At 53.1% G+C, this 12,558-nt stretch overlaps 1 protein-coding gene across 1 annotated transcript; it reads right to left on the minus strand.

The window, feature by feature from the left end:
- Window positions 1–894: 894 nt before the first annotated feature.
- Window positions 895–2,321, minus strand: LOC109736960 (uncharacterized). The gene is made up of 2 exons (XM_020296175.4): window positions 1,796–2,321; window positions 895–1,678 (listed from the first exon to the last, which is right to left on the minus strand). Exons 1-2 carry the CDS (start codon window positions 1,905–1,907, stop codon window positions 1,188–1,190), a joined length of 603 nt encoding a protein of 200 aa, XP_020151764.1. The 5' UTR covers window positions 1,908–2,321; the 3' UTR covers window positions 895–1,187.
- Between the last annotated feature and the right edge of the window lie 10,237 nt (window positions 2,322–12,558).

Genomic DNA, 12,558 nt, shown 5'->3' on the forward strand with positions numbered 1-12,558 from the left:
ACATTCAAAAACCTAAACCCACATGACCCTACCGCCAAGCCATAGGGCGGTAGGGTAAGTCACCCTACCGCCAAGACCTGCGGTGGTAGGGTGTTGCGCTGGCTGTTAGGTAACGGCAGTGGGCCGTCCATGCCACCGCCAGAAGCCCTGGCGGTAGCCTGCGTGACCCTACCGTCGAGACCTTTGACGGTAGCAAAAGGGTCAGATGTCGAATTTTTTTAAAGGGGGTCAGATCCTGATTTTGTTTGACAAAAGGGTCAAAACACAAAAATTTGGCCGCCGGTGGGGAGGAGAAGTAGGGGAAAAGATTTGCGCACATCGGTCAGTGGTTGACGTGACACATGCAGTACCGCACCAACTCATGACCAGGACGAACAACAAACCTTGTTGTGCTTGCAGCCTGCGCACTGTGAAAAGTGGACATGGATTCGCTCACATCGGCGAGGATTTCGCCGCCCCTGCTCGTGAGCCGATGATACGATATCCCATCCATCCAGCTTGCTCGATAGCAGAGCCCGCCGTATCGCGCTAGCAGCCGAACCCGACAGATGGATAGGACAGCGACCGTCGTCTCCGCGAGCTGCAACAAACGGCCTCCACATGCCCGCGTGCACGCTCCCCCGGCGACCGGCGCCCCGCCCGTGCATGCACCGGCCACCGGACGTCGACGGGCGCAGTGCGTCGACAACCCATTGATCGCGTACGTGAGCGCGCACACGCGTAGTTGGGCGCGCCGTGCCGCGCTGCCGGCCGGTCGCGGCGATCGAAGCGGAGAGGAAAAGGCCGAACCGGCGACGCTGGGGCGCGCCGGCGCGAGCGGCGGGTTCACGTGCGCGGCCACCCAGGCCGGACGAGAACCGCCGAGGCGACCGAGAAAAAGGTGACGCGACGACGAGGGGCACCGGCCAAAGTTTAGCGAGTAAAATATCACTCCGGTTACAGTATCAGGATTCGGCAGTGACCATGTATGTAAAACAAGCAGGAAGCGAACAAAAAATCCCCGGGAAAAAAGTATGGCGCCACGCCATGGCTACGTACACAAGGGAACACACGGATCGCTCGCTCTGACGGGAAACTGGTGATAATTCGGGGAGCAAGAGACAAGGGCTCGTGACGACGGCACGACCCACCACCCGCCGTCCAGATTCACGCTCGGCTTAATCACGCCCCGCCTGGTGACGTCGCCGCTAGCTGTAGTGGCGGTGGCGCCGGCCGGCGCCGCTGGTGCTGGCTGTGGTCTCCGTGGTGGCGGCGGACGCCTGCGCGGCCATGGCGAGCTCGAACTGCCGCGCGGACAGCGACGGTGGCTGCGCCTGTGGCGGCGGAGGAGCGGCGGAGGAGGAGGACGAGGCTGAGGCTGAGGTGGACGCCGACGCGGCTGCCGGAGCGGTGGTGCCAGGAGGAGGGGCGGCGCGGTTCCAGGAGCGGACGCTGGAGGTGGTGCTGGTGCTGCCGTCCCAACCGATGTGCGCGACGTGCTTGACGTCCGTGGGGAGCCCGATCACCATCTCCGGCTCCTCCTCCTCCTCGTCCTCCTCGTCGTACACCGCGAAGATCTGGTGGGACAGGTTCTTGAACCCCCGGAGCAGCCGCGCCACCAGCGACAGCGACTCCCCCTTGGCCGGCCTAATCCCCGGCGCCGCCGCCGACGATGTCCCCTCGCCGCCACCGCCAGCACCTGCGTACGTACAGCGCCGCCAATCCAACATCAACATCCAATCGATCAGCCAACGAGCAAGAGGCAAAACGGTACCAAGACAGCGCGCTAGCTAGCTAGCTCTGCTCACCGGCGTACCTTGGGGCTTCTTGGACTGGACGACGTCGACGCTGGCGGCGGAGCGGCAGGAGGCGAAGGGGATGACGATGAAGCGGTCCCTCCGGCCGCGCTGCTGCTCCCTGCTGCCCATGCCGGCCGCTTCCAGAACCAACCAATCAATCCGGCCGGGCCCCGGGGCTAGCTGGCTAGCGCGCGAGGAAGGCAGGCGGGCGGGCGGGCGGCGAGGAGGCGAGGTAGCCTTAACTGGAGCAGGAGCGGAGGAGACAGAGGTACTGCTAATGCTGCAGCAGCCGAGCCGCCCACCCACGGGTTGCCAAGTTTGGTATCGGCCGGGAGCGAGCTAGAAGGAGAGGGGGCAGAGAGTGGCTAGGCAAGGCAAGCGGCGACCTGCGGCGTGGGGAGAATAGTAGAATACCATACCACTTGTAGCAGTAGTTTTAGGGCTGGTACCACGCGTAGCCGGTAGCCTAGCGACTCCTATATTGAGAGCGTGGTGCAGCGGCGGCAACAGCGGTGCACTGCATGCATACACGCTGTGGTGCTCGGCGCGGTGGGGGTGGGGGTAGGGGAGGAAGAAAACAGGGGAGGGAGGGAGTGGGTTGGGTTGGGTTGGATTGGGATGGTTGGTAATTTCGTACCCACCCCCACCCCCGCCCGGGGCAGGACTATTTTTGTACAACACGTGACAGCGAGACGCACGCAAGGCATACACGGCATGGACGGATAATGCATGGAGCCATGGACCGATGGGTGATTGAGTGGGTGCGCGGCTGGTCGGCGTCTCGACGAGGCAGCAGGGCAGTTGGGGTTGGGGCATACTGTATTCCTGAAGCTGCAACCCGCGTTTGGTTTGTTTTGGTTTCAACAATGGACCAATGCCCAACTGCTTCCCTCTCTGCCTGTCATCAGTGCCCACCACTCCTAATCTCTGTATGTGGGCCTCGCTACGCTGTCGACACGCGGTGTACGCAGAGTGCCAGTATGTGGTATGTACTGGCACTCTGCGTACATACCACATACTGTTGAGCCGTATTGGCGGGAGTATGTACGCTTCTGGTGCTGTTGAGCCGTATTGGCGTACGCCCGTCCGTCGTGCCAGCCAGGTACGTTGGCGGCTGCCAGGGATAACTCGGCTGGCGATTGGCGGACGTGGGTGCGTACTCGCCGCCTCACCTGCTCGTGCCGTATATACTCGTAGCGTAGAATATCCAGCTCAACTTTTCAGGGAGAATGACTGTGCACAAGTACTGCGCGCCGCACTTTGCCGTTGTCGTCTGCGTGTATGCGATGTTCTGCATTGGTATTGGATTTGGCAGCATAAACGAGCAGTAGTAGGTTCAGCAGCAGCCGCTTTTCGCGAATATGCAAAGTTTACGTATTATTTCATTAAAATAAAAGGGTCTGCCACTTGCTTACAGTTTCGACTGTATAAAACGTGTCATGCGGTAAGGCTGGTAGGCTATCCAAAACCATCAAATAACATAGTACTGCTAGTTATTACACGATGACGCAGATGTCCGACCTGCCCAACAGATTAAGTCTGAACATTTTTTTTTATTTTAGGGAAAAAGTCTGAACATATGACAGTTTTGTTCTCTCATTTCCCTTTCTCTCAGCGAATTTTATGTGTCCTTTGAGCAGGAGTGCTCCAACTATTTCTAATCTTCTCTTTGCAGATGACTCGCTGATTTTGATGAAGACAAATACACAATGTGCAAGTACCCTTAAACATATATTGGATACATAATGTAGCAGTAGGGCAGCTGGTAAGTAATGACAAATCCAGCATATTAGAGCTGGAAGGAAAAGATTCTATCTATGCAGGGAGAGGAGATATTACTGAAATGTGTAGCACAGGCTATTTCCTCCAATGCTATGTGAGTGGTTAAGTTGCCTATAGGAATTTGTAAGAGCATCTCTGGCAGACCCCGTATAACACCAACCCGCAAAACGCGTTTACAATTCGCGGAAAAACGGCTTTGCGGGTCGGCGCGGGCGAAGGCAGAGTGAGACCCCGCAAACGGACCCGTAAAAAAAGATATTCGCAGAACATGCTCTTTTACGGGTCGGCTACACGGGGTCTGCTCGGGCGCCGCCGCTTCGACCCGCAAACCGAAAATCCCCAATAAGCGAATTTGACAGCGATTCCGATAAATGAGTTCAAATTCAAACAATAAAACATAGTTTGCGCACAAATAAAAGCATAGTTTTGTAGGACAAACGCAAAAGGACTTGCAAAACGATCACGTTTGTCATCATCTTGGTCGCTCTTCACTCCGCAACACCTCCATCGAGGTCATCGCCGCCCCCGAATCCATCGCCGGCACTTGTTCCAACTCCGGCACCGAAATGACCGGCGGGCACACTAAATGCATCGGCGATATTGGTTCCAAATCCCGATGAGAAAACATCGTCGGCACTGTAACATGCACCAGCCGAAGCAAGCATCCTCCTCTTCAAGATATCTCTCCTTGCCATATCATGTCATTCTTTGGTGATGTCGTCCATGTCATTGCGGTTCAATGCCATGATCCTATTTCTTCGGCAAGAAGCTTGGACATGGCTTTGTTCTCAGCAGTACGTGCTCTTCTCTCCTCAATGGCCGCCTTGCGCAACCCCTCGTCCTTGAGCAATTGCCACATCTCTTGCTTCTCTCGTGCCTTCTTCTCGGCCAACTCTTTCTTCTTTGTCTCCAAGGTCTTCGCTAACATCAACTCATTTGATTGCACCATGGCATCTATCTTGTCCCGCAAGCTCGATGCTTCGTGTTCCCTCTTGATCTTCTCCTTTGACTTCTTGTCACCATCGGGCTTGTTCAAGTTTCTTGGGCCATATCATCTTCATCTTCATCCATGTTCGTAAGTGAACCTCTCTTCGGTGGGGATTCTTTGTCAATCAACTTTCACTTCTCGCACTCTTTGAGCATATCGCAACAATGCTCAAGTTTAAAAAACTTGCCTTCGGAAGCTTCCATGTCTTTGTATCTTTGTTGGGCAATTTTGTCCTACACATTTAAAGCAAAATCAAATGATGCAAATGATGTGCACAACTTGGGATGTGGAAACGAACTCACATAGTCGGATTCCACGGTTCCACTTGGAGGTGCATTGTGAACTTGTTCCAAGCAAGCTGCCCAACGGCTACAAATCGGCTTGATCACGTCCCAACGACCTTGGAGTGACCGAAAGGTCCGTGGTATCCTATTGGGATACTTGGCCATCATGCGGAAGTATCGATCTTTGATTCTTTGCCAATATCTCTTGGAGGTTTGAGACATACCCGTGCAAGCATCAAGAGACACCGTACTCCAAGCCTTGATCAAGATTTGATCTTCCAAGATAGTGTAGTTCTTCGATCTCACGTTTTTTTTGCTTGCGCTTGCTCATATGCCCCCTCATCTACCTCCTCCACTTCATCTTCACCAGCGTGATCATCCACACCACCCTCCATTTCATTGTAATCGAAATCAGCGAACGGGGCTTGATCGATGTCGACGGTGTTGGTGTCCAACAAGTTCACGAACTCGGCAGTGGCGTTGCTCGAACCACCGCTACATTGAGTGACATCAAGTCAATGAACAACCACTATGGCGAAAAGCGAAGCAAGAACAAGAGATCGAAGATGCATACCTTCCGGCCATTTCATCGAACACCTCGCCTGCGGTGGAAGCAGCGCCGTTCAACGGCATCGTCGGGGAACATCTCGCCGGGGCAGAGGGAGTGGACAGAGGCGCTGGCCTTTTCGTAGGAACCTTCTTCCGCTTCACGCCCGAAACCTTGCTCACCTTCTCCGCCGGCGGCCGGGCAGATCGCGCAGCGGCGGCGGTGCGCGTGCCTTTCTAGCGGGGCCAGCCAGATTGCCGCCCTGCATGACAATGTTGCCCTGCCGCTTGCGGGTAGGCGCGTTGGGTGTCGGTGTCAAAATCGGCGGATCTCGGGTAGGGGGTCCCGAACTGTGCGTCTAAGGTCGATGGTAACAGGAGACGGGGGACACGATGTTTACCCAGGTTTGGGCCCTCTCGATGGAGGTAATACCCTACTTCCTGCTTGATTGATCTTGATGAATATGAGGGTTACAAGAGTTGATCTACCACGAGATCATAATGGCTAAACCCTAGAAGTCTAGCCTGTATGATTGTGATTGCCCCTATGGACTAAACCCTCCGGTTTATATAGACACCGGAGGGGACTAGGGTTGTACAAAGTCGGTTACAGAGAAAGGAATCTTTATATCCGAACACCAAGCTTGCCATCCACGCAAAGGAGAGTCCTATCCGGACACGAGAGAGAGTCTTCTGTCTTGTATCTTCACGACCCATCAGTCCGGCCCACGTCACATAGGCCGGACGCCCGAGGACCCCCTAATCCAGGACTCCCTCAGTAGCCCCCGAACCAGGCTTCAATGACGATGTATCTAGCGCGCAGATTGTCTTCGGCATTGCAAGTCGGGTTCCTCCTCCGACTACTTCAAAGCACCTGACTTAGAGAGCTGTATTCGGCTTGCGATTTAATGTCATGCCCTTCGGCTTCTGTGCCTCCATTGCTTCTGCTTCCACGTGTCGAGCGAATGCGAGAGGTCATGGTATTCTTTGCACATAACACCCCGGCCATGCAAGAAAGGCATCTATTTAAAGAGATTGGATCTCAGATCCCATTCCACGTTCAGCGGAAAATCCTTAGAGCTTGCCAGGAGAAACCATTCCAACATGGCTAGCGTTCCCAGCTCTTCTTACCGCCCCCACGGCTCCGAAAAAGGCGACTGGAGAGATGCTCAGTATCCCATGATCAGCTGGTCAAGCTTCAAACGCAGGGATTCCTTCCCCCCGCGGATCTAGTACCTGTTCGGGCAGGATTGACCTCCTTCTCTGGCGAAACCCTGGCGGAAAATTTCCCCAATCCAGCCAGGGGGAACAGGTGTGCTTCGTTTCCTACTTGTTGAGGGGCGTCGGGTTTCCAATCCACCCCTTCCTCCGAGGACTCCTGGAGTATTATGGCCTCCAGCTGCACAACCTCATACCAGCCTCAATCCTGCATATCGCGGGATTTGTTGCTCTTTGCGAGCTATTCCTAGGCTGTGAGGCCCATTTTGATTTATGGAGAAAGCTATTTTGCCTCGTCCCTCGCACCCAAGAGGGATCGGTATTCGAGGTGGGCGGCGCCGAAGTATGGCGCATAGCCGGGACCGGATACTTATCCGGCACACCGAAGAAGGCATCCAAAGAGTGGCCCTCAGAGTGGTTCTATATTGAGGACGTCGCTCTCCCCGACCCAATCCGCATGGGTCTTCCCGAATTTTCCAGTGCTCCATTGAAGAAACGCCATAGCTGGCGCCCTCGGAGCCTCGAGGAGGAAGATAGCACGGAAGTCCATCAATTAATGGGCAAGATAAGGACACTCGCCCAGTCCGGATTATCAATAATCGAGGTAATGGTGACTTCCATAGTGCGGGGTGTCCAGCCGCTCCAATTCAGAGGGCTCCCTATGTGGCACTATAATGGGGAAGACGACGCCTCACGCTGCGGACGGAAGGGTCCGGACACACCCGCCGCTTTGGCAAAAATGTTGGCCGAACTGTACAAAGGGGAGAAAGAGGAGTTCTCTCGCCTTAAACGCCAAGATGGATTTTCCATGTACAATCCTCCTAGCTGGGTGAGTTTTAATCCCACCGCTTTACTCAATCCTCCCCCTGAGTTAATTTCGATTGACACTAACCCGTCCATTTGTAACAGGAATGGCGAAAGGCCATTGAGGGGATCTATAGCCCCGCTCCACAGCCGGAGAACCATAACCGGGACCTTGACCCCGGATTTGAAGAGGATCCGGACATATTTGTAGAGCTTGAGGAGGGAGTATTTTACTAGGTGAGCTATGACGGCACAAAAGTGGCCATCATAGCCGACTATCCCAGCCTCCTTCCTGCCTCACATGTAAGTAATCATGAGACATCTCCTCCGAAAGAGCTTCCTCATTCTGCCTCAACCACCGCACTGTCTCGTGCTCCAAAGGGGAGGCGTTCGGCGAGCCATGCTGCATCGGAGGCGACTCATAAGAGAGCAACGCCCGCGACGGGCAAGCCTTCGAAGAGGAAGGCAAATGAAAACACGACCGGGCCTTCATCAAAGAGGTATAGCTTTTTAAATACACCCCTTGGCCGTCACATCGAACCGTGACATTGTCCACTGCGTCTTATCAGGAAGAGCATTCGCCGGACTATGTCCGGGGATCCTGCCGGTCGTGCCTCCACCTGTCAGGTTCCAGATCCTGCCTTAAGGACGGATGCTAACACGGGAGTGATGCCGAATTGTCCTTTCGTAGAGGATTCAGATGATATGTCCGTTACGAATTCTGAAGTGTAGAGTGCCATGAATCATCGGCGCTTGAAGGCCGCTCTCCGTGACCCCGGCTTTTCAAAAGAGGCATTTAATGCCTTCAGCTCGGCCGATGCATACATCTGAGCTGCTCGGGATGGGCTCGCCAGAGCCACGGACCAGCATTTATAAGATATGCGGGTAAGTACAGATTTGCTAATCATATACCAGTAGCCCCCGAGACTTGAAGCAGATGGTACAACTGATTTAAGGATCATCGTATAATCAGGCACTCACGGAGAGGAATAGCCTGTTGTCCCAAGAGCTGGAAAAGTGTCAGACCCCGCTGGCTGCGGTTACCACAGAATTGGAGAAATCCAAGAAGGCAACGCCTGGTAATATTCCCTTCCATCCAGAAAAATGTAATGATATACCAGTAATGTTAATACTGTTTGCGTTTTCGATGACAGGATCAGCAGATCAACTGGAAGGGGAACTGAAAGTCGCGCATGCGGGCGAACGAGAGGCCAAAAGGCAACTGGCCGCAGGCGAACGTGTGCTGACACGGGTCAGGGATGAAAAGAACAAGCTCCAGGACTCCAATACCCTACTGGGCGAAGAGCTAAAAGATGTGCGAGCCCAGCTAGCTGACGCTGTCAAGGAGAATAGGAGGCTACGAGGCGGCATATTTAGTACGCTTTTGAACTTATCTTCGTGTAATTCAACAAAGAAATGATCTAACAGATTTATGTCTATAGGTATGCTGACCGGCCGTCCCGAAGAGGAAATGTCCGGCTCTCAAGGCGACTAGCTGCAAGATCTGTCCCAACTGCACGAGCGAGCTCGGCAGGCAATGCGGAGCATTGGTAAAGCTTTGTGGCCATCCGCCTCTCCTCCATGAAGTATGGAGGAGCTTGTGAAGCTATTCCAAGGAGCTCGGTGGCGCTTCCGATTATGGAAGATATCGGCCTGCCGAGAAGGCGCGTGAGAGGCCTGGGCCATGGTAAAAACACGGTACACCAAGCTTGATCCGAATCATATGGCCCGGGTCGGACCGTTGGGTTCAGATGGAAAAGAAGTTCCAGTTAGTCTGGTATATGACCAGGTAAAGATAGCCGCCAAGTATTCCCAATAGGATTGTAAGCTAGATAGCCTGTTGGATGGCATAGAGGAAGAAGTGTTTGAGTCCAAGTGACTATGTACTTCAATTGACAAATTTGTCCCTAGCCGGATTGTAAAACGATTGTCATGGCAGACCTTTTCGCTTCGACCTCTGGACCCGAAGGTGCAGAGTTCTTCCGAATACCCGCTCGGAATATAGACCGGGGTACGCATGGAAACCAGGCGTAGGGGTCATAGTTGCTTGAACAGACAAGTTGTATCCCACTAGCTATGTTATATTACATGTTGATTGTAAGAAACATCTCCAGGGAGAATAGTTCCGTTAAGGGTTCCTTTCCTTGGGCAGACATGCGTTAGTATGCATGTCCGAACTGTGATTGAAAAAATCGCAGTATACATAACGTCTGGGGGGGGGGTTCATAGTATAACAAGTGTAAAACATCTTTAGTCCGCCGACCGAATATTCCCTTAAGAACGCTAGCTTTCGGCTTCACCCAGTCTGAGGTACACGTCCGGATGACCCGGCTGTAACAATCGCAGAGGTGCTCCCTTTATGCCCTAGCCGAACTAACGGGAACATAGGGCATAAGCACAGGAGCCAGGCAACCTAGCTTGGCAAAAACTTAAGTCATAACGATGCATATAATAGCGAAGAAAAGGTACATATGCGCAAGAGGACACATATGTGCTGAGCTTGATGCTCGGAAAATAATAATAAGCTTATGTAAAAGAAGCCCCGAGGTATTATGATTGTATACATTTAAGGATGTGCACACCATAGGTGTGCGGCTTGGCCGCACAATAGCTATTGAGCTAGAGAAAAAAGCAAAGAGAGTAAAAATGGAAACAAAGGGAGAAGAAGAACGAAGAAAGAGTACGGCTCTAGGCGTAGAATCTTCGGAGTCTTGCGGCATTCCACGGGTTCAGCTCTAGGCGATTGTCAGATTTATCACGCAGGCGGTACGCTCCTCCAGTGAGAACCTCATCTATGATGAAGGGACCCTCCCACTTGGGCTTGAGTTTGTCCTTTTTCTTTTCTGGCAGGCGTAGAACGAGTTCAGTGAGAACCTCACGCGATTGTCAGATGCATCACGCAGGCTCTAGGAGATTGTCAGATGCATCACGTAGGCGGTATGCTCCTCCAGTGAGAACCTCATCTATGATGAAGGGACCCTCCCACTTGGGCTTGTGTTTGTCCTTTTTCTTTTCTGGCAGGCGTAGAACGAGTTCACCAACATTATAAGTCTTGGCTCGCACTTCTCTGCTTTGGTATCTGCGAGCCTGTTGTTGATAGAATGCAGAACAGGCTTTTGCAATGTCACGCTCCTCCTCCAGGGCATCGAAACTGTCCTGCCGATCGAGCTCGGCCTCTCTCTCCTCGTACATGCGCACTCGAGGTGAGTCATGAATGATGTCGCAGGGCAAAACGGCCTCTGCGCCGTACACCATGAAGAATGGTGTGTATCCGGTAGTGCGATTGGGCGTGGTCCGCAGCCCCCAGAGTACGGAGTCGAGCTCCTCAACCCAGTGCTTGTCTGATTCTTTCAGCGACCGCACTAGTCTGGGCTTAATGCCACTCATAATAAGACCATTAGCTCGTTCGACTTGACTGTTTGTTTGTGGGTGATTGACCGAGGCGTAATCGAGCTTAACGCCCAATTTAGCGCACCAGTATTTTACTTCATCGGCTGTGAAATTGGAGCCGTTATTGGTGATGATGCTATGTGGGACACCATAACGGTGCATGACACCGGATATAAAGTCTATCACCGGTCCAGATTCAGCCATTTTTACTGGTTTGGCCTCTATCCATTTTGTGAATTTATCTACCATGACTAGCAGATATTTTTTCTTATGGCTTCCCCCTTTAAGGGGTCCAACCATATTAAGCCCCCAGACCGCAAAAGGCCAAGTAATGGGGATCGTTTGTAGAGCGGTAGGCGGCATATGGCTTTGATTGGCGAAGAGCTGGCATCCGACGCAGTGTTGGACCAAGTCCTGTGCATCTGCTCGGGCCGTCGGCCAAAAGAAACCTGTACGGAAGGCCTTACTTACAAGGGCCCGGGTTGCGGCGTGGTGACCTCCGAGACCAGCATGTATTTCAGCCAGGAGTTGTCGTCCCTCTTCTTCGGAGATACATCTTTGAAGAACTCCGGTAGCACTTTTCTTGTAGAGCTCTCCGTCATGGACCTTGTAGGCTTTCGAGCGCCGAACAATGCAGCGAGCCTCATTCTGGTCCTCAGGGAGCTCTCGCCTATTAAGGTAGGCCAAGAAAGGTTCGGCCCATGGGGCAATTATTGCCATTATTATATGGACCGATGGTGTTATTTCGGTGGCTGAGCCCCCAATGACATCGGTATAGTGTTCGGAATCTGGGGGTATAATCGGATCCGGACTAGTGTTGCCGCTCTCACCCTGCCATACCACGGATGGCTTGAAGAGCCTTTCCGAAAAGATGTTAGGCGGGACGGGGTCATGCTTGGCGCCCATGCGAGCAAGGACATCCGCCGCTTGATTGCTTTCCCGAGCCACATGATGAAACTCGAGTCCCTCGAACCGAGCTGATATTTTGAGTACAGCGTTGCGATAGGCCGCCATCTTTGGATCTTTGGCGTAAAAGTCTCCATTTATTTGGGATATTGTGAGATTTGAATCCCCGCGCACCTCCAAGCATTGTATGCCCATGGAGGTAGCCATCCGAAGACCGTTCAATAAGGCCTCGTATTCGGCTGCATTGTTGGAGTCTGTGTATAATATTTGGAGTACGTACTGGACTGTGTCTCCAGTGGGGGACGTTAAAACGATGCCCGCTCCTAAACCGGCCAGCATTTTAGAGCCATCGAAGTACATGACCCAGTTGGAATATGTGCCGTACTTTTTAGGGAGATCGTCCTCTGTCCATTCGGCGACGAAGTCGGCCAATACTTGGGATTTGATGGCCCAGCGTGGTCTGTATGTTATATCGAATGGCAGGAGCTCAATGGCCCACTTAGCAATCCGACCCGTAGCGTCGCGGTTGTTTATTATATCATTGAGTGGTACTTCGGAAGCCACCTTGATCGAGCACTCTTGGAAGTAGTGTCGTAGCTTCCGGGATGCCATGAAGACCGCATATGCTATCTTTTGGTAATGAGGGTACAATGATTTGCATGGTGTGAGGACAGTGGATACGTAGTATACCGGTTTTTGGAGTGGGAATTTATGTCCGTCCTCCTCTCGCTCAACGACGAGCACCGCGCTCACCACCTGGTGTGTTGCAGAGATGTATAATAGCATTGGTTCGCCGACGCTCGGCGCGGCCAGGATTGGGTTGCTCGCTAAAAGAGCCTTTATTTCTTCCAGTCCAGCCATT

Source organism: Aegilops tauschii, chromosome 3 (assembly GCF_002575655.3).
Source record: "Aegilops tauschii subsp. strangulata cultivar AL8/78 chromosome 3, Aet v6.0, whole genome shotgun sequence".
NCBI lineage: Eukaryota > Viridiplantae > Streptophyta > Magnoliopsida > Poales > Poaceae > Aegilops > Aegilops tauschii.

Bases quoted from the DNA above. Each gene is read 5' to 3' on its own strand.
- LOC109736960 (XM_020296175.4), bottom strand. From the start codon at position 1,907: ATGGGCAGCAGGGAGCAGCAGCGCGGCCGGAGGGACCGCTTCATCGTC. The intron at 1,679-1,795 runs GTACGCCGGTGA...GTACGTACGCAG, and splicing joins CCAGTCCAAGAAGCCCCAAG to GTGCTGGCGGTGGCGGCGAG.